At 58.3% G+C, this 18225-nt stretch overlaps 8 protein-coding genes and 1 non-coding gene across 9 annotated transcripts; 3 read left to right on the top strand and 6 right to left on the bottom strand.

Moving 5' to 3' along the window:
- Positions 1-5: 5 nt before the first annotated feature.
- On the bottom strand, positions 6-2312 carry SCHCODRAFT_02618885 (ZIP zinc/iron transport family). Its single transcript, XM_050344905.1, has 9 exons — positions 2045-2312; positions 1823-1853; positions 1685-1768; positions 1423-1531; positions 1036-1360; positions 915-985; positions 710-854; positions 556-646; positions 6-500 (listed from the first exon to the last, which is right to left on the bottom strand). Exons 1-9 carry the CDS (start codon positions 2263-2265, stop codon positions 375-377), a joined length of 1203 nt encoding a protein of 400 aa, XP_050201143.1. The 5' UTR covers positions 2266-2312; the 3' UTR covers positions 6-374.
- Positions 2313-2999: 687 nt separating this feature from the next.
- Positions 3000-4433, bottom strand: SCHCODRAFT_01087873 (uncharacterized protein; the record flags this gene model as incomplete). Its single annotated transcript, XM_003032719.2, has 5 exons — positions 3000-3422; positions 3473-3659; positions 3720-4035; positions 4106-4328; positions 4401-4433. The coding sequence occupies 5 exons, from the start codon at positions 4431-4433 to the stop codon at positions 3000-3002; spliced, it is 1182 nt and encodes a 393-aa protein (XP_003032765.1).
- A 1078-nt stretch (positions 4434-5511) lies between these two features.
- Positions 5512-5614, bottom strand: SCHCODRAFT_t66. The gene has a single exon. It is a non-coding gene; the product is annotated as a tRNA-Pro (tRNA).
- A 242-nt stretch (positions 5615-5856) lies between these two features.
- SCHCODRAFT_02618872 (thioredoxin-like protein) lies at positions 5857-7255 on the bottom strand. The gene is made up of 6 exons (XM_003032718.2): positions 6973-7255; positions 6686-6914; positions 6467-6633; positions 6245-6396; positions 6150-6165; positions 5857-6094 (listed from the first exon to the last, which is right to left on the bottom strand). The coding sequence occupies exons 1-6, from the start codon at positions 7030-7032 to the stop codon at positions 6020-6022; spliced, it is 699 nt and encodes a 232-aa protein (XP_003032764.1). The 5' UTR covers positions 7033-7255; the 3' UTR covers positions 5857-6019.
- Positions 7256-7297: 42 nt separating this feature from the next.
- SCHCODRAFT_02618867 (uncharacterized protein) lies at positions 7298-10528 on the top strand. Its single transcript, XM_003033292.2, has 4 exons — positions 7298-7836; positions 7886-8411; positions 8466-9490; positions 9547-10528. The coding sequence occupies exons 1-4, from the start codon at positions 7453-7455 to the stop codon at positions 10372-10374; spliced, it is 2763 nt and encodes a 920-aa protein (XP_003033338.2). The 5' UTR covers positions 7298-7452; the 3' UTR covers positions 10375-10528.
- An 838-nt stretch (positions 10529-11366) lies between these two features.
- Positions 11367-13078, top strand: SCHCODRAFT_02496956 (uncharacterized protein; the record flags this gene model as incomplete). Its single annotated transcript, XM_050343051.1, has 6 exons — positions 11367-11646; positions 11701-11770; positions 11820-11923; positions 11966-12212; positions 12260-12947; positions 13001-13078. 6 exons carry the CDS (start codon positions 11367-11369, stop codon positions 13076-13078), a joined length of 1467 nt encoding a protein of 488 aa, XP_050201142.1.
- Positions 13079-15267: 2189 nt separating this feature from the next.
- On the bottom strand, positions 15268-15894 carry SCHCODRAFT_02495463 (uncharacterized protein; the record flags this gene model as incomplete). Its single annotated transcript, XM_050343020.1, has 1 exon — positions 15268-15894. One exon carries the CDS (start codon positions 15892-15894, stop codon positions 15268-15270), a length of 627 nt encoding a protein of 208 aa, XP_050201141.1.
- A 367-nt stretch (positions 15895-16261) lies between these two features.
- On the bottom strand, positions 16262-16975 carry SCHCODRAFT_02496541 (uncharacterized protein; the record flags this gene model as incomplete). The annotated part of the gene is made up of 1 exon (XM_003032717.2): positions 16262-16975. The coding sequence occupies one exon, from the start codon at positions 16973-16975 to the stop codon at positions 16262-16264; it is 714 nt and encodes a 237-aa protein (XP_003032763.1).
- A 771-nt stretch (positions 16976-17746) lies between these two features.
- Positions 17747-18160, top strand: SCHCODRAFT_02441758 (uncharacterized protein; the record flags this gene model as incomplete). Its single annotated transcript, XM_050342532.1, has 1 exon — positions 17747-18160. A coding segment is annotated over one exon (414 nt), but the record flags the coding sequence as incomplete, so codon positions are not given.
- Between the last annotated feature and the right edge of the window lie 65 nt (positions 18161-18225).

Raw genomic sequence — 18225 nt, 5'->3', positions numbered from 1 at the left:
CTGTCTTCCGGGCGAGACTCACACACAAGTATTGCCTGTACAGACGCAGAGAAGCCGAGAGCGCGTTTACGCGCATTACTATCGCTACAGCTACGCTACGGTAGGGCTATACTTTTGACTAGGTAGTACGTTCGTTGCGTGCTAATTGTACATTGTTGAAGTATTCAAGAGCGCGAATAAGTCATAGTCTGTGTGCAGAGTATTCCAATAGACTGTGCAATGGAGGTTGACTGCGAGGATGCTATCCGGAGAAACACCCTGCACCTGGACGCGCCGCCGTGACGCTAAGCGTCAGTCAAGCGGGATGCAGGAACCAGCGAGTGATTCTCGCCGCTGCTGCAAGTCATGGCACTGAGGAAAAGCAGGCATGTACCTCATGCCCATCTCCCCAATAGCGCCATGACCCCACACCCGAGGAACATCGACCCGAGCGCGTACAACACATGCCCGTTCGACGCGCTCATCATGTCCTTGCTAAACAAGAACTCGTGTGCCAGAAGCTATGGGGAGATATCATCAACAACTTGGCGCGCGCGAGTATCAAGAGACACGCACCTCGACTAGCCCTGTGTAAATCAAGATCCCCGAGCTCACCGAGTCGAGCACGCCGCTCACGATAGATGCGGTGGCGCTCGCGGGGTTATATCTGCAGAAGAACATCTTAGTCAAACAGTTCTAGCTTGCCTGAAGGCGCATGAGAGAAACTCACGACGTGCGGACCCCAAGCCCGATCGCCAGACCCAACGGCGTCGTCAAGCCATAGACGAGCGCAGCGACGATGGGGATGTAGTTGTATCGTGCGGGTAGCTTCATGTAGGCTAAGCGCGAGCCGATACCGAGGCCTTCGAAAGTTTCTGAGGAGGATGGGGTGAGGATTTGCTTGACGATGTCAGGCAAAGGCGAGGGGGACATACGGTGAAAGGTCAGCACGATGAAAAGCACCGTAAACGATTCGTCAACGGCGAGCGTCAGGCCGATTAGTATACTGAAGATAGAATCAGCACGCAGTCCCACCAAGCCAAATGAGCGATCCACCTATGCAGAATGACACCGAACTCCAAGATGGCGACGCCAATTATTTGTGGTATCGAGGAATGCTGGCCGTCTTCGTGGCTTGCGCCGTGGTGGTGATGGTCGTGCGGATGCTTCTCATCATGTCCGTGTCGCGGCGCCTTCTGAGCCTCGATGTCCTCCTCGGCCAAGGACATGTCTAGTGACGGACTCCGCGTCCGCTCTTCTATCGAGAGACTTCGCTTGCCCTCGGGCTTCTCGGATAGCGTCCCCGCATCTTCTTCTGGCGATGTCAACTGACCCTCGGGGCCGTGAGCAGCATGCGAACCTGCATGATGGCCGTGCGCGTCTGAGAGGAAGAGAACAGGGGTCAGAGGGCTGGAAGGGAGGGGGAAAGGAGTGAAAGCGTACCATGATGCAAGCCCAACTTCGCGAGTTTGCTTGAACCCCAGCGGAATGCTAGAAGCTCAGTGACAAAGATGCCAAAGATGCTGACCATGCATAATGCCAATGCGTACGGCTGTTGGGGGAAGGTGCGTTAGTACGTACCATTCGTAGAGAAGGGTTTCATTGACGAGGAAGGACGCGATTAGCGATGGGTGAAGAACAGACGAGGAAAGGGAGCAAAGAGAAAGAGCAAGGAGGGATAGACAAGAGGGAAGTACAAACGCACATATTCATGCCATGCATCTGAAAGGCATTCGGACTCGAGGGCTTCAAGTCCCGGGGCAAGGAGGTGAATGAAAGCAGTTGCTATCTGCACGAGGGATTGTCAGCGCATGTTGGCAATAACTAGGACGATAGGACGCACTATAACTCCGGATCCAAAGTACTTGGCGAAGCTACGGATAGGGGAGGCGGGATTCCCAGGAAGTAAAGGCGACGAAATGAACGACGAGGAGGTGGTGAATGACGAACGCGTCAGAGACGACGAGGACGAGTGTATGAAAGTATGAAAGGGTTAAAAGACGCAATGGAAGGAGAGAGAGGGGCAAGTCAGCATATTTTCTCCGCCTCGATCGTGTGCACGCACTTGAACATGCTCGTGGGCACTTTCAGCCACCTGGACCGCTTCGCGAGTACAGGGAAGAGGGCACCACCAGTCGCGCCGACAAGGATGATGAAGATCGCCGCGATCCTGAGGTGCATATGCGTGTCCGCCACCGCGACGACACCGCACTCATCCGCCTCCACGGCGTCGGCGGTAGAGGGGATCGCGCTCGCGGACGAGAATACACTGCTCGTCTCGGACATGGTCGGAGGAAGCAAGGGAGGAGGTACGGCACCCACGCGTATTGTTGGCGCGGGAAGGCAGGATTGTCGGTCGGGCAGAGGGCGGAAGGGGGAAGGGGAATAAAGGGCGCACGGCGACTGGTCGACCCCGACCGATGCGGTTCTCGTTTTCGGCACCCTCAGCATCATGGCCAGATCGGGAAGCCGATCCGGCACCCGCTACAGCCGAGGCCAAGCGCGGCCCGGTGCTGACTTGCATGTTGACCTTTTGGCTCCGACGTAAGGGAGGACGAGGCTCCTGGAGGTGCTCGTCTGAGCACGAAGACATCGATGGCGGATTCCCTTCTCGCAAAATGAGGGGTTGGGACCGGCAAGTGCGCCTCAGGCTCACCCAGCACCACCGGAACTTTCTCGTAGAGCTCACCCGTTGGATCCTGATACGGCTGGGCGGTTAACGCATGACAGACCCGTTGCAGTGGTACACCAGCAGCAGTGACACCAGTATCTGGTAAACGTTGAGTGCATGTGATCCTACAAGGCCCGCCAAATTCTACTCGCCGCGCCGCAGAAAGGCTTCCTCTCCACAACCTCCCCAGAGCGTTCACACTCCACGGGCCATGACGCGCGAGGTAGTATAGGCGTCGTTGAATCCAGGCGTGAATGGAACGCCGAAACCTTCCTTCCAGGAGGTCAAGCCGCCGTTAATGTCTGGAATACGACGGTCATGCGTCCTTCATTTGTTGCCCTTCCCCTCCTCACGATAGCTCCTCTATAACAGGCGTCCGCTGCGTGGAAATCGCAGGCTTCATTGTCGTGCCAAAGTTCGCACTACCGTCGATCTCCTGCGCTTCCCTCTCGAACGCCGCCGCACGCGCCCGCGCCTCACCGGCCACGAGCTGCAGCACCTGGGTCGGCGTCGAGGCCAGGTGGGCGGCGTAGAAGAGCAGCTTGTGACCGATGGGTGTGGATGGCGTGGATTTCGCGGCGTCTTCGAAGAGCTGCAGCAGATCCGATAAGACGAGGATCGACGTTGCTTGAGGAAGCGTCGATGAGTCGGTCGATTCCTCGACGGCGAAGTCGCCCTCGTGAAGACTTGTCGATGCGACGACGAGAGACGGTCGGAGGAGCGCAGCTGTATCTTTCAGTAGTGCGGCAAACAACGGTGCGGATCGTGTTTTCTGGACGGCGATGAGCGACGATCCTCATCCATGAGAAAAAAATCGCATACCCCGTCCATCCTCGACCAAACATCCGTAACCGCCTCTTCCAATCCGGAAAAGACCGTCCGCGAGCGCTTGTCGCTGAGGAAGGGCACTAGTGCTCGTACGATTCGACGCGCTTCATCCGCGTCCTCGCCACCAGCGTCTCCGAGCCGCGACAGAGCGAGATGGCGGACAGTATACGCGTACGCAATGCTATGATGTCAGGCTTCAGCTTCACTCCTGATTTGAACGCGAGTGAAATATCGTGCCTACCATATGGCCACAAAATTATACACCAGCGATACTTGCCCGACTGGCAGCGGCTTCACCATCCGCGCTGGTATACGCATCGACGAGGGTCGACTGGATCTCCCGCCTTCGATACTCGCTGGCCCTTCTCCGCTATTCGGTCTCGCCTTGCCCTCGTTCCTTGATGCGTCTGCCTCCCACCACGGCGGTCGTATCGCGACCTGTTCGCTGACAAGCAACGACCGCGCCAGCTCGCTCTCCGGGTTGTTGACCGCCTCCATGAATTTCGCGCGTTGCTCTGGGGTTAGCAATTCCCAAAGCTCATCGGGAGGGATCGAGTCTATGTTGGGTCGTCAGCAATTTTCTTACATCCCTCCCCCCCAAACAGCAGACGAGACCACCTCACTCACCCAAGTCCACCCCCTCTAACCTTGCCGCCAGTTCGTCCCCCGCCTCACTCCCATCCTCATCTTCATCATCCAAATCCTCCCCCAACCCGTCACTCGCCGCCTCCTCGAACCGCTTCAGCACCTCCATCATCCGGCGGCGCTCTTCCGCGCTCGCGGATGGCTGGCCTTGGATGTCCGACGCGACCTGCTTCTTATAGAAGCCCTCGGAGCATTGGTTGTGGGACTGGGTGGGGAGGAGTTAGCGCCAGAAGGGAAGGCGATTAGTAGTAATCAAGGGGAGGTGATTTGTGATGACGGGAGTAAGGAGGGCGCAGAAAAGGCGTCGCATGAAGCGAGAAGAGTGGAGAGATCAACGCACCTCATTCCGAAAGCACGTTAGGGAGCAGTAGGGGATATTGCAGACCGGGCAAGTGTACTTCGAGAACTGACGGCGGCATCTGAGGTGTTAGTCAAGGTTTGTACACGGTGTATGACAGTAAGCATCAGAAAATCGGAAATGTAACATAGAAGAAGGCCTTGTCGTATTCGTGCGAAGCGCCACCGAGGGCATTCTACGGGAAAGGACGCGAAGTCGCAAAGTCGAGGTAAAAACTAACATCGCACAAACAACGCCACCTGCGCTATTTCGCTCCTGCGAGGCAGTGATAATTGGTTCATTGGAAGCCATAGAGGGTGTTATTGCAGAGTGGAGAAGCTCGCACTTTCGACGTGCGTCCGACCGAGTGAGAGCAGGAAATAAGCGCCCAAGCACTGATTACATCACATAACTGCATCCTTATTTCCCACGGGCACGTGCGCGGGAAGTTCAACTTCGGAATTCCAGCGCTAAGATTCTTACTAAGATCTTCAGGACGCATCCTTTCACCAAAGAATTGACGACCTGCGCGACAGCAGGATATACTGTATCATGAGCCTTCATTGACGGTACCACCCTATCTTGGGGTATACGACAAGAATGGCAGAGCGTACAGTATCAGAAATGCAACACTCCGCTTTCCTGGCCTCTTAGGACCCGTATCGCTCGAAAACTTCGTGCACATCTTGTATGCCTAGGAATGTGTACCTTGCGTTATTTCTGAGCGATCACAGCACCTTGAACGTCGTGCAAAAATATCCATAAGGTGCTCGGCATCTGCTGGGAAAGCGTTGCGTCCCCCTTCGTTCGGTCTTGCACGGCGTGTACGGTGAGCGCTTCTGGCCCAATATTCATCAGAGCATTACTGTAGACAGAGAGACATGTCAAGGACTTGTATGCGACTTTTCGTACGAGCGCGAAGTCTAGCAGGGTAGGAACTGTCCGTGCAACACAACAGGTCGGGAACTGTTCCATGTCCCGAGACGGGGTCTTCGCCGTAAAGAAAGAGCCTGAAAAGAACAGGCAAAAAAGGACCTAAACAGCAGTCAATGGGCCTAACTGGGAATTGAACCCAGGACCTCTTCCATCTGCACGCTCGTGAAGCGCTGGTTGTTACACCCGAAGGAAGAATCATACGACTAGACCATTAGGCCTGCAGTATAGGACAAAACGGAGCTGTTACAAGGCTCAGACGACCTTGTACAGCCCAAACCCTCGATTTGCGGACATTGCCAAGCGTCAGGGAGTCTGTATGACATTGAGAAAGAGTCCATGAAGCGAGAGCCTGGAGCCTCACTGCAAAATTAGGCCATGGCTGAAGCCTGCGAGTCGCATCGGGGACTCGATCAAAAGTGCCGCAGAGACGTCCTCGATTCAAGACATCGGATGTGGTGAAGAGGATAGTACCAGGTAGACATCCGTGAAGTTTGCGTCCCATTTATACAGGGTTACAGTTCCTATTGCCTCTCTTAGTACGACATTCCACCCATGCAGTTACAATGTTTGTCCAGCCCCTTGCCAATGTTTATAGTACAATGTAGACATGTGCTCGTAGTTTATCAGAGAGCGGCCGCCTTCTGCTTGTTCTCCTCCGACTGGTAGTCGTAGGGATAGGGACCACCACGCTCGATGGCCTGGAAGGATACGTGAGTTCCACCTTCAATGGGACGGCGTTGCGAAGAAACTTACCCGACGATAGGCAGGCCTTTTGGTTGGTGAAAGTGGTTAGTCAACTTGTAGACGAACACAACGGTGGCGAACACCAAAGACGACGAAGGACTCACCTCTTCTGGACGCGCGCGACATACGCGTCGATGTTGGGCGTCGACTGCCCGAAGCGAGGCAAGCCCTCGAGCGGAAAGATCATCATGTAGTCGGCGGCAGTGGGAGCATCGCCGCCAGCAAACCACTCATTCTTCCCGAGATGCTCGTCAATCTGCGAGCGCAGTGAGTCGTGTAGTCGTACAAGACAGTCAATATTAGAAGAGGAGGTGTGACAAACGTACGATGGCCACTTGCGCCTGAATGGCCGGCTTGTAGATCATTTCGTTGAGCTTGTCAAACAACATGTTCACGACCGGACGGATGAAGAAGGGCGTCTGCGCGGGGACAAGTGTGCCGATGTACTGGTTGACGACAGGCGGCATGAGCGAGCCTTCTGCAGAGTGCTTGTCTGGGCCAGGGTCAACGCCTTCGCCAAAAACGCCGCGAAACAGAAGACTTGCAGTACAGCTCATCCGCCAGGGCCTTGCCCTCAGTGGGCGTGTGCACCTTCCCCTCGCCGTATTTTTTGATGATGTACTCGACGATGGCGCCGCTCTCAGGAAGGGTGATGTCCCCGTCCGTGATGATGGGCGACTTCCCAATCGGATGGACCTCTTTGAGGGCCTTGGGCGCCTGCTTCGTCGCCTCACGCTCGTACTTCTTGATCTCGTATGGCACTTCGAGCTCCTCCTGCGGTGGCGCGTGACGCGCATCAGAAACAGCGACACGGGCGCGAGAGGCTGCTCACGAGAAGCCATAGGATGCGCTGTGAGCGCGACGCGTTCAGGTGGTGGAGGGTGAGGACCATGGTGGGAGAGGACGAGATGCGCTTGGGGTGCACAGGCTGACACTGACAGGGCCCGGGCCCGGTCAGACGCGTACCCGTCGGAGTGCGTCATGCTCGCGGCGACGTCGGGGACGCTATCTATACGCGTGATAGCAGCTCATCGACCGGGCAGAAGTTCAAATCCTTTGGGTCTGCACTTGCTCTGCAGACGAATGACGACTGAATGGGACACTGACAGTCGATGCAATGAAGAACAAAGAGCACCATTCGGAGCAAGCTCGGAGAGGCGCGCATCAGTGATCATCATACCACGTGAATCGCCACCAAAGAGACGTTCTTGCGCTCTCGCGGTCTTCTACAACTCTCACCACACCATCGACCCACTATAAGGGCTCCCTGAACTTTCTTCTGGCGAGGATACTGGTTGACCCAGTCTTCAAGATGTCCGTCGACTTCCCTGCCTCAGAGTCCCGGGTCCAGTCCCCGCCTCCTCCTCCGCCGAATGGCAGGTTCCCCATGCCCTTCAGGCGCATATCTCTGCCCTCCGCACCTTCCTTGCTGCACAGACACTCTGTCGTATCTATTGCCTCGTTTGACTCGCTCCCGGAGGAAGAGAGCGGCAACCCACCGGCTGTTGTTACGCCTCGCGCCGTGAGACATCGCAGCCGACAGCGACCGGGGTCAATTGACTTGGCAAGGAAGAAAAATAGGCGGAGCACCAGTCGTCCAGTGGACGAGACGCGCCTGGCGAAGCGGCGCAAGATAATCGAGGAATTGTACGAGACGGAGCGTTCGTATGTGAACGGCTTGGATCTCATCTACTCGGTGCGTGCTCCCCTTCCTTCGCGTCTACTCTGGGCTAATTATGGTATAGCACTTCCTCACACCCATAGTCGAGTCACTGGATACCCCAAATCCCCTCCTCGACCGAGGCGCATTGACCAGCATCTTCTCCAACTTCATCGACATCTGGAATTTACACCGTTCCTTCTTCTCTTCCCTCACTGTCCATCTATACCCAGGACAATCCCCGGACCATGACCTAATGTTGGCACACGATCCCCCGTCTCTATCCCCTGTTCTACTCTCTCACTTCCCATACCTCTCCCTCTACACACCCTTCGTCACCGCGTTTTCGTCCACGATCTCCTCCCTCCAATCCCTGACCGCAATCCCCACGTCGTACCGCCCGAACCCGAGTTACAACTACGACTTCCATAAGTTCGTCGCGACGCAGGAAGCCGACCCGCGCTGTGGCAAGCTCAAGCTCACCGACTGGCTGCTCACCATCGTGCAGCGCTGCCCGCGCTACCTCCTCCTCCTCAAGGACCTCATCACCTGCACGGACGACGATACAGAACGGGCCCAGCTCGACTCTGCATATGCATTAGTCTCGAAGAGTGAGTGACGTCGTCCTGACCGCATCTGTCCATCTCAAGCTGACCTCCATTCAGTCACGCTATCACTTAACGCGTCGCTCCATACGCACTCGCAGACCCTCGCGCTGCTAGCCCTCCAGCGTTCGACCGCGAATCTTCCGTTCCAGCTCATCAGCCCAGGCCGCACGTTTATAAAGCGCGGCCCGTTGTACCAGATCGAGCGCGGGGAGCAGCCGAAGGAGCGCGAGTTCTTGCTGTTCTCAGATTGCCTCCTCTGGCTTGCCTCTGAGGAGTCCGAGCACCGGAATTGGGGTCTAGGGGCATACTTGGGCAACAACGGCAGCACCGACTACCTAAACGCGCGCCCACCGATGATACGCACGCGCAGCAAGAGCGACGCGGACATCTCGCGACTGCAGGCGCGCGCAGCAGCAGAGAGCGTCGAGGGCAACGGAGCCTCACGCCCATCGGGCACCCCCAAAGCCCAACGCAGCCTCATCCCGCCACCCTCCTCGCGCATCAAACGGCACAGCAGCCAAGCCAATGCCGGCGAGGAGCGGTGGACCTACAAAGGCCGCGCCTCCCTCGTCGACCTCGAGGTCATCGTCAGCCCCGCGCGCGAGCCCGGCGAGGAGCGCCGCCTCGAGGTCCTCAGCCCCGAGGGCAGCTTCGTGCTCTTCGCGGACACGGAGGGCGAGCGCGACGAGTGGGCGGGCGCGATCCGGCAGGCGAAGGCGCAGCTGCTGGTCTCGCTGAATGTGACGCACCCGAATTCGACGCTGACGTCGTCGGCGTCGACGAATCATTTGAGGAGGACATTGCAGGCGCTGCCGTATGCGCCGGAGGATGTGAGGATGGAGGAGGAGGGGGGTGCGGGTGGGAGTGGGAGTGGGAAGAAATCGAAGAAGGGGAAAGGAGAGGGGAAGAAGCGGGGCGCGCAAGAGAGGAGGGGCAAAGTTGAGCATTGGGTGCCGGCGATCTGGATTCCGGATGAGAAGACGGAGGGGTGTATGAGATGTGGGAGGTCGTTCGGGTGGCGAAGACGGAGACACCATTGTCGGTTGTGTGGGCGTTGCGTGTGCAGTGCGTGCTCGGAGAGGGTAAGTTATTGGTTCTTGTAGGTTTATGAACCATTGTGTGCTGACAAGCTCAACAGACGTTCTTCATCGCGGACGTCAATCCAGATACGGCATCTAGCAAACCCGCTCGAGCTTGCAATGCGTGCTACGAGACCGTGTTCCCGCTCCTGGACCCGCCAAGCGATGAAGAGACGGGCGAAGGCTCAAGTTTGGCAGCGAACACCGGCACCCTAGGCATGGGCACCCTCTCCTCCCTCACCAACCTCCCATCCTGGATGTCCACCCCCATCCTCCCCCTCGCCCCCGCCTCGGCCCCGGACGCCCTCATGGCCATCGACCGCGAGCCCGCCACCCCGCGCCGCGCCCGCCGCTCCGTCGCCTCCATCTCGGAGGACGTCGTCGACCTGTCCTCGTCTCCAACCGCCGAGGGCGGGGCGCTCCGCCGGCGCTCCTTCCAAAGGCCACGCTCGTACCACCAGATCCTTGAGGACTTCGATGCGGCGGCGCAGGGGCACGATGTCGCGAGGGATGTTGTGATGGAGGAGGAGCAGGGCGGGGAGGCGGAGGCAGAGGCGGACCCGACGGCGATGCGGAGGGAGGATACGGCGAGGAGGCATAAGCGGTTCTCGCTACCGGCCGTCGCCCTGCATACGACGAGCGTGACCGCAAGGACGACGGAGTTGAAGGATAGCGGGAAGAGCGGGCCTAGTGGAGTGCGGGGCAAGCGGTTCTCGCTCGTGCTGAGTGGGCGGCACGGGAAGAGTGCGGGGGCGAGTGGGAGGAAGGGCGACTCGCCGGCGGAAGACGAGGCGGAGGCGAATGGGGAGCTGGCGCGGGGCGTGGCGGCGGGGAAGTTGAGCGAGCTGCTGGGGAGGCATCGCGCGTCGATGGATGCGTTGCGATGAGATGTGGACTTTGCATTTGGCATATCTGGATAATTATGGACATGAAGCAATGCTTGTAAGTACTTAGACATGACCTGTAACGACGCTGTTGTACGACTACGATTGAAAAGAGCACGATGATTGAGATTAGTTGAGAGCAGGATACAGACGACGCGTTTGCCACGTCTCGCGAGAGAAAACAGGGTCGACATCGGCTACATTCGTATATGGTGCGGGGCCCAGCAGAAAACTGCGGGGGAAGGGTGGGGGATTGCGGAGGCGATTGCATGTCGTTGAGGCCAAGGTTCAACATGCAGTCCATTCGGAAGTTCATCGAGCGGTTGCTAGTTCGTATGGTAGTGTGCACTTTTCATTCAGATCAGTGGGTTTTACGGAGTTAGAAACGGAAAGTCGCCATAGAAAAGTTGGTATTCGTGGCTGGAAGCAGCGCTGCGGATTCAAGTATTTTCAGGCCATCGCTCGCGTAGAGGCCTATTCTTGCGAAGTCGCACCCGAAGAGTGGGCTGCTCTATAGCGCCTGACGTAGCGAAGCACAAGTCCAGCTCAGGTCCAGGGCGGGTTGGGTGGAGCCGTAGCGCTGCGAGAATGCGAAGAGCCGGAGGTCCTGGTCAACGGGAGCTGTTCGTTTCGCACAGCTGGGCGGTCGCAATACATCCAGAGTTCACATCGCGCCGAGGTGCAGACCGGGGAAGAGCCGATAGACAATGGCGGTGGGTGCCAAGATGTGAGAGGAGGAGCAGAAGGGGACTGGTGAATTGATGGCAACTGCCGGAAGCGTCAATGACGTAGATCGCTACTCGACACAAAATTAGAATCGGGGGCAGAAATCATATATGGCATTGTTCCCACCGGCTGCGCTGCTGCGCAGTCGCTCTTTCCTCTTGACCGCCATGGTCGCCTTCGCCTACAAGCTTCGCTCCCCAGACGCCGGACTCCTCCCCACCAAGCGCCCCATCTCGCCCGTGGACTGGCGACCGCGCAGCTCGCACGCCATGCTCACCAAGCGATACTCGCGCGTCATACTCGCGGTCCTTCTGTGCGGCGCCGTGCTCGTCTTCCTCTCGGGGCAGGACTACATCAGTAGCGAGGCAAGACAGCAGCAGATGCTGGACGCGCAGCTCGCCGAGCTCTCTGAGGGCGACCAGCTTACGGACGTGCCCCTGTACCCCAAATTCCACGAGTACGAACGCCACTTACCACAACACAACCCCGCGTTGCCACCACCGGATGGCGAGCACGCGAAGTTCCTCTTCATCGCAAACCATGCCTGGAGTACGTATCTGACTCGTCGCAGTGGCGCGCAGAGATGCTGACGAGCCTTACCAGATACCGGCTGGGGCAACGTACTGCAAGAGATGTTTATGAACACTCACCTCACTTATCGTACGAAGAGATCGTACGTCGGCCCTGGCATTGATCGCTGTCTCCGTCTCATATCCTGCTAGATTCGTCTTCGATAACTACACATGGGACCGGACACCAGAAGACTATTCTTCCTTCAATGGCAAGAAAATCCCTGCACGGGTCCCATTGTCTGCCTTGATATCTGGTGCGTGCCGCATTATCGCCGTAGAAGTATGCTAATGTCGAGTAGGTCCTATGATCGGTGGCTCATGGGGTGAAGAAGGTCGCGATGTTCCCCGTTCCGTCTCAAGGGAGTACTTCTACAAGACTTGCTCTGAGGTCAAGGTCATGCGCAGCGACGAGGTCAAGGACACCTTCTCCGGTCGGGAGCCATCAGCCAAGGAGCTAATGGACGCATGGGTGGCCAAGATCGACTCCATGGAAGATCGTTGTATCGAGATTGAGAAGGACAGCTTCCAATTGTTCGATATATGGTACGTCCTCCGCATCACCTCGCGAGCTGTTGTTGACACTATGTTAGGCTGCTGGGAACAGAGCGTGTCCTCGACATCTGGCCCGAGCTCTCTGCCTCGCCAGTTGTGAAGCGCTTCGGCATGTCACCGTTGATCATGTCAGCCTTCAATGCAAACAAGCACCATTTCGTCGCGAAACCATCGGCGCTGGACGCTCTCCTCCCCTCCCTTCCCTTCTCTGGCCTCTTCGGCGGCAACACCGCACCACCAACACAGCTTGACGGCCTCATCGCCTTGCACATACGACGCGGAGACTTTGAGGGTCATTGCGATCACCTCGCGAAGTGGGGCTCTGTCTTCAACGGCTTCAACTCGTTCAAGGAGTTCCCCGATCACTTCGAGCAGCCGAGCGGATGCGGATGGGGCGAGACCACGCCGGAGTGCAGGGCGGAATACCTCCTGCACTGCTTCCCGACGGTCGAGCAGATCACGGACAAGGTCCTCGACGTGCGCGAGGAGCTCAAGCAGAAGGGCATCGGCGGCAAGCTGAACAGGGTGTTCATCATGTCGAACGGCGCGCGCGAGTGGTTGGAGGAGCTGAAGCAGGCGCTTGACGCGGCGGGCAAGCAGCATGGACTGGCCTTCGACACCATCTCGACGAGTCGCGATGTGGCTTTGACGCTGGAGCAGAAGTATGTGGCCCAGCAGCTGGACATGTACGTCGGCCAGCGCGCCCAGGTCTTCATTGGCAATGGGGTGAGTCCTATGCTGGCATGCTATTTGATCCTACGATTGACTCTCGCCCTCAGTTCTCCAGCCTAACATCCAACGTCGCAATGCTGCGCATGGCGAACGGCTTCGAGGCTGACACGACGCGGTTCTGGTGATCATACACGGCATCGACATCATCCTCCCTACTCCCCCAACCCCTGCCCTCCAACCGCAAGGTGGAGGTGAGCGACGTCGTTTGTCAATGGCGTTGCTCGGTATAGCTGCGCGCAGCCCTTCGGGGCACCTCTGCTATACCTTCTCTCATGTGCTCGACGCCCTCGTCCGCGCGCCTTGCTCGCGATACGTATAATGAACGCACCGGCTGGCGTCTCGTGCACGGACTCCCAATGTAGATACGGCGAGGTCAGGCATGGATACACGACCGTCGGCTGCTCCCACACATTCTTTACACTATGGTCTAACTGTCTGGAAGATACATCGCCGGTGGCGCGTACACCCCCTTCCCTAGCGCACGTCTAGTCGAGGGGTGTTCGGTGCGCGCTCAACGGCCTCCATATTTTCTGGCATATTCATCCAACCACGATTACGAGGACTTTGCATACAGCTGTATATTGCTTGGCTGCTCAATGGACGGTTAATTGGAAAGGCACTCCTTCCGTGGCGGGTGGACTGGTGATCATCAAATTGAGCGAAGAACTTCAAGAAGCAGGTGAGTTCATGCTTGCAGTGGCGAGGTTCTCCCGCGAGCGTTCAGTCATCAGTAGAAGATACATCCGGGCAGCTTGGACACGACACTCCTTTGATCACCTCTATTCCTGTGTGCACACATCTCGTGGCGCATGGGGACCACGAAGGTGTCAAGCGACGAAGACACGCGCTACATCCTACGGTTATTTCTGAATTGCCTCCTTTGGGCTGAAGGACTGCCCGATTTGGTCAATAGACTGCTCGTCACGCGTCAGGAAGCTTGTTTGCGCATGCTTGTCACTTGTTGACTGCTACTTCCATTATGTGCTGCTCGATCTCACAGCTGCACCACGTTGCTTCTGTATCGATTGGCGCCTGTTCTTCGACTTCAATGCTTGTGTGCGCCTCGGAGCGGTCGCAATTGAGGCTGGGATCACGCCTCTTCCGAAGCTGGGACAGCGCCTCTTCTGAATCTGGGACAGCACCTCTCCCGAGGGTGGGACAACCAGGACAGCCACTCATCGCCGCGCGATTCTCGGGCTATTGCTGCTGGCTGTACTCTCACGAACGTCGAGGGAACTTGCTCAGCGTCTACCAAGTGCCTCCAGCAGCCGTACTAGGATATCAAAGCCGGTCTACTAGAGCATCTTAGCGCTCGAGCGGACAATCGACGAGGCGTTACCGCGTCCGGGACGCGTCAACGCTGCATAGGCCGATCAACAGCGAATCCAGCTTGGCCGGAATGCCAGCAATTCGCCTTCCATAGCTCCGAAGCCATCGCAAAGGTGTGCGCTACTATGGATGGGAAAGGCTTGGGCTTCATTCACCTGCTACTTGAATCGTGACCCGGTGGTCGAATCGGCTTGACGCTTCAATTGACCTGGTACCGGAGATCAGCGCGGTCCTCTTTCGGCTATTCAGCGTCTTCATCGCAATCAAGCGCCGGGTGACGCACTCAAGAGGCCGCAAGCGCGACTACTCCGATTCTTGCCCGATCCCGCGATTGTGGGCATGGGACGCGACGACGCCGATGGGACCTTGATCACACAGCACTATAGCACTCATGCTCTCATGATCATAGATGCTCATACAGCATTCGAGTCGGAGGTTTTGACGCGCTTCAGCCACAGGTTAATTCAATGACGAAGACGCCTGTGTGGGCGAGCGTCATGCAGCCACCGGGGTTCATCTGCTATAGAGCATCTTCGGTATTCACCGCGTCTGGGCCACAGGTACAGTAGCGGAGGGTTTGGACTGCCTACTAGCTATGGACGTACCCAGGCTGTCGAGTGGGGTGCCTGCGCCGATTGCGACGCGATTGAAGAGCGAGAAGAGGCGCTATGCTGTTCTCAAGATTAGACGAGGGTGACTAGGGAGGCTGCTGACCGCTGGCACGCCGTTAGAAGCGTTCTGCGGACTTTCCAACGAGGCTCGGGCTTCCTAACCGTTGCTGACCACACTCGGCAGGCGCAAGTCAGAAGGTTGCCCACCCACTCCATAAGGCCTTCCATCGGGCCTTTGCTCGACCATCGACCCGGTTCTTGCGCGGGCACCGGGCAGGATTACATCCTGGGCTCGGGCGCACCCGAATGATGGTGAGAACGGTCTCACCGTCTTTACAGACCGGACGCTACGGCGCTAGCGGCTGAGTTAGCGTTTACACTTGTCTTACGCTTTGATTGCAGGACGGGCCGTGCGCGTCAGTTGCCATCACAGCCCATCGCGCGCCACCACCCGCGGTCCTGCGCGCGTTCCCATGGGTGTCGCCCAGCCCCAGGCGACGCTCCCAGGCGGCGCGCCTGGGCAGCGTCGCAGTGAGAGTCGGTCGCGCGCTGGATGGCGTTAGGCGCAGCCGCGTGCACCGCCGCCGTGGGAGGGCCCCGCCAGACGCCGTGCTCGTCGTGGGTAGCGTAATAGACCGGGCGACCGCCGCTTGCCTCCTCGCGGCGGGTTCCCTGACGCGTGCACCGGGGGCAGGTGTGCGGTCACCTGGTGGGATGATGCGGCAGATGCCGACGCGCTGCTGCTGCTGTAAACTTTCCCAGGTTTTGAGGCGGGCGCGGGGGGCTGGTGTCGAGGCCGAGCGGTGCGCGGGAAGGCCGGCGTATCGTCGCGAAGTGGGCTTGCTGTCGCGCCGACGCGTGCTTGGGAAAAGACAGGGAAAGCGGGATGCCGGACTCTGCGCGTCGCGTATTTTTGCAGCGAGGTGCCAAGTTTGCACACAGGGAGAGCGGGGGTATGTGTAGGACTGCCTGTCGGACTGCGTGAGTAGACTTGGCCTCATAGTGCGAGATGACGTGCCGGAAGGTGAGCAGAAGCCAGAAGGTCTGCGCTGTACGTCCGCTCTTTGTTATCATACAACTCCCTGGCACGCACGGTGTGGAGTATTGGGAGATCCCAGTTAGAGTACAGCGCGAACGTATTTAGTGTAGCAAATGAAGTAGATTAGAAAGGCGGTAGATGTCGGCGATTATGAGCTGGACAGAGGTGCTAAGGTAGGCAAGAAAGGAGTCACGGACTTCGATGCGGATTACTATAGTACAGTACAGCGTTGCAGATGCGGTGGCGGATGAGAGGATAAGTTAGGCGTGCGGTGAAGAGGATGTGGAAGCAGGGGATGGCGGATGAGTGGATGGGGATAGGTGAATAGATTACTCGAGAGCGTACTGCACGGCTGCCAAGCACGGCTCGCAGTCGTGAGCGCGGGCTTCTTCGCCATGCTCTTGCAACGCTTGGACGGAGGGGAATGTGCCGTCACAGGCAGGACAAGCGAACGTCGCCTGCGCGCTCGCCTCTGGATCGGTAGGCGCGGGGACTGGCCGCTCGCGCGGGCGTTTGGGGCAATGCGACGTCTGGAGGAGCGGATGAGACAAAGAGGAGTGGAAGGGAGGGGTGGCACCCACCGAGTCCTCATTGCCCTCGCCATTGTGTACAAGTTTACGCTTGCCACTGGCAGCTGACGACGTCTCTGGTGTTCGGGTCAGCGATGGTATGGGGTAGAAGTGATCGGGCGCACCTGCGTCGTCAGCGCGTAACGCGGAAGACTTCCTCCAGGCTGTTATGCGCGACATCGCCGCGGAAGAAGCTGCCCTGCGCGAAGGGTCGGAGAGCGTCGGCTCGGGGAGGTCGGAGACGGATGAGCAGTAGGATGTGCACGGCTCGTCGTCGTCTTCGTCCTCGGAGACATCGTCGTAGCTGGAGGAGGCGTAGGAGGAGGATGCGCAGGTCGAGCGCGGTGGCCCCGGGGGAGGGGGCGGGCACTCGAGGAGCTGGATGACCTGGAGGCCGCAGGAGTCCATGGGGGCGAGATTGGACTTGGGGTGGATGGTGGCGTCTGCGAGGGCGGCGGGGAATGCATCGAACATGGCGGGCGGGGTGTGAATGAGAGTGGGTGGTGTGCAGGGGCCGTTTATAAGGCCAAGGCGGGGGCGCGCATAGCGGAGTTGGGCCAAATCAGGTGCTCGCTTCTCACAGCGCGCATATCGCTCAATCAGGAAGCCAACAATGGCCCCGCCACGCCCACAACCGATCTCCCACACCGCCGCGCCGTCTGCCGACAGTCCGGTCCATGGTCCGCCTCGCATTCCCCGGCATCGATGTTCCCATCGGCATACCCCCGCGTAAAAGGACGCTCGCACGACGCCCTCTTCGTCTTCCCCAATTGTACAAAGTGCGTTCTGTCTAGGCCCGCGTTCCCTTCCCAACGCCCACGCGCCGTTCGCACATGTCGCCCATGCATCCTCTGTCGGCGTCGGCTCGGCGCGAGCCCGTTCCAGCGCCTATTCAGTCCACCGTTCTTCGTGGATTCTTCGTCAATGCGTTCACAGTGTGCCGCGGACCACCCCACCCAACCGCGGCGACGTGCGACACGGCACTTCATCATCAACTCTGCGATTCAAACTCAGCGTATATCCATGGCTCTCATCGTCGGTATTCGCGCGAAACGCAGCAGGTCGAGAGCCCTGACGCGCATCGTCGTGAGAGGCCGTGAGAGTCGCGGAGAGCCTGGCAACGGCGTACCCATCTTTCACTGATCTTTCCGAGAGGAAACGAGGAGAAAATCGCCACTAATATCAGCGTTTCACGGAAAAGAATGTGGGAAAAATCGGGCGCACGTGCATGTTGAACTTGCAGCGGAACGCACCGTCTTCGAGGCCGAGCTGGTCGGTGCCAGTCTGGCTGTCGACATCATCGCTAGTACGAAGCGGCTGACAAAAGCAGCTATTCTCCTGGACTCGCAAGCCGCTATACAAGCCTTGAGGGGCTCCGGCACCAAGGCGGGACAACAGCTTGTCTACGAATTCTGGGAGCGCATACACCGATTGCGCGCTGCCCGACGCACACTCTCTCTTACCGTCGCCTGGGTACCCGGTCATGTTGGAGTTGAAGGCAACGAACGGGTGGACGCAGAAGCAAAAGCCGCTGCTGAGGGTCGGGGAGGCACTCCACTGCACGACAAGCGCGGCTTGCTTGATGGGCCCCTCCCAGTCAGCAGATCGGCGATTATCGCGGCAGAGAGAACGCGCGTGCAGCAGATGTGGCACACTCGTTGGAGAGGGGCTCGCGACAGCTGCACATTTCAGAAGACGCTAGACGACGCGCCCCCTGGCCCGGC

The sequence above is a fragment of the Schizophyllum commune genome (assembly GCF_000143185.2).
Source record: "Schizophyllum commune H4-8 unplaced genomic scaffold SCHCOscaffold_4, whole genome shotgun sequence".
In the NCBI taxonomy this organism is placed as follows: Eukaryota; Fungi; Basidiomycota; class Agaricomycetes; order Agaricales; family Schizophyllaceae; genus Schizophyllum; species Schizophyllum commune.
The sequence above is the reverse complement of the archived record's forward strand: the minus strand, read 5'-3'. Positions and strand labels throughout refer to the sequence as shown.

Excerpts from the sequence above, each read along its gene's own strand:
- SCHCODRAFT_02618885 (XM_050344905.1), bottom strand. The coding sequence starts at position 2,265 with ATGTCCGAGACGAGCAGTGTATTCTCGTCCGCGAGCGCGATCCCCTCT. Across the intron at positions 986-1,035 it reads TTCGGTGTCATTCTGCATAG|TATACTAATCGGCCTGACGC; the intron begins GTGGATCGCTCA and ends TTCTATCTTCAG. Across the intron at positions 647-709 it reads GGGCTTGGGGTCCGCACGTC|ATATAACCCCGCGAGCGCCA; the intron begins GTGAGTTTCTCT and ends GTTCTTCTGCAG.
- SCHCODRAFT_02618872 (XM_003032718.2), bottom strand. The coding sequence starts at position 7,032 with ATGGTCCTCACCCTCCACCACCTGAACGCGTCGCGCTCACAGCGCATC. Across the intron at positions 6,634-6,685 it reads CCTGGCGGATGAGCTGTACT|ACAAGCACTCTGCAGAAGGC; the intron begins GCAAGTCTTCTG and ends ACCCTGGCCCAG. Across the intron at positions 6,397-6,466 it reads TTCAGGCGCAAGTGGCCATC|ATTGACGAGCATCTCGGGAA; the intron begins GTACGTTTGTCA and ends CTGCGCTCGCAG.
- SCHCODRAFT_02618867 (XM_003033292.2), top strand. The coding sequence starts at position 7,453 with ATGTCCGTCGACTTCCCTGCCTCAGAGTCCCGGGTCCAGTCCCCGCCT. Across the intron at positions 7,837-7,885 it reads GCTTGGATCTCATCTACTCG|CACTTCCTCACACCCATAGT; the intron begins GTGCGTGCTCCC and ends ATTATGGTATAG. Across the intron at positions 9,491-9,546 it reads GCAGTGCGTGCTCGGAGAGG|ACGTTCTTCATCGCGGACGT; the intron begins GTAAGTTATTGG and ends CAAGCTCAACAG.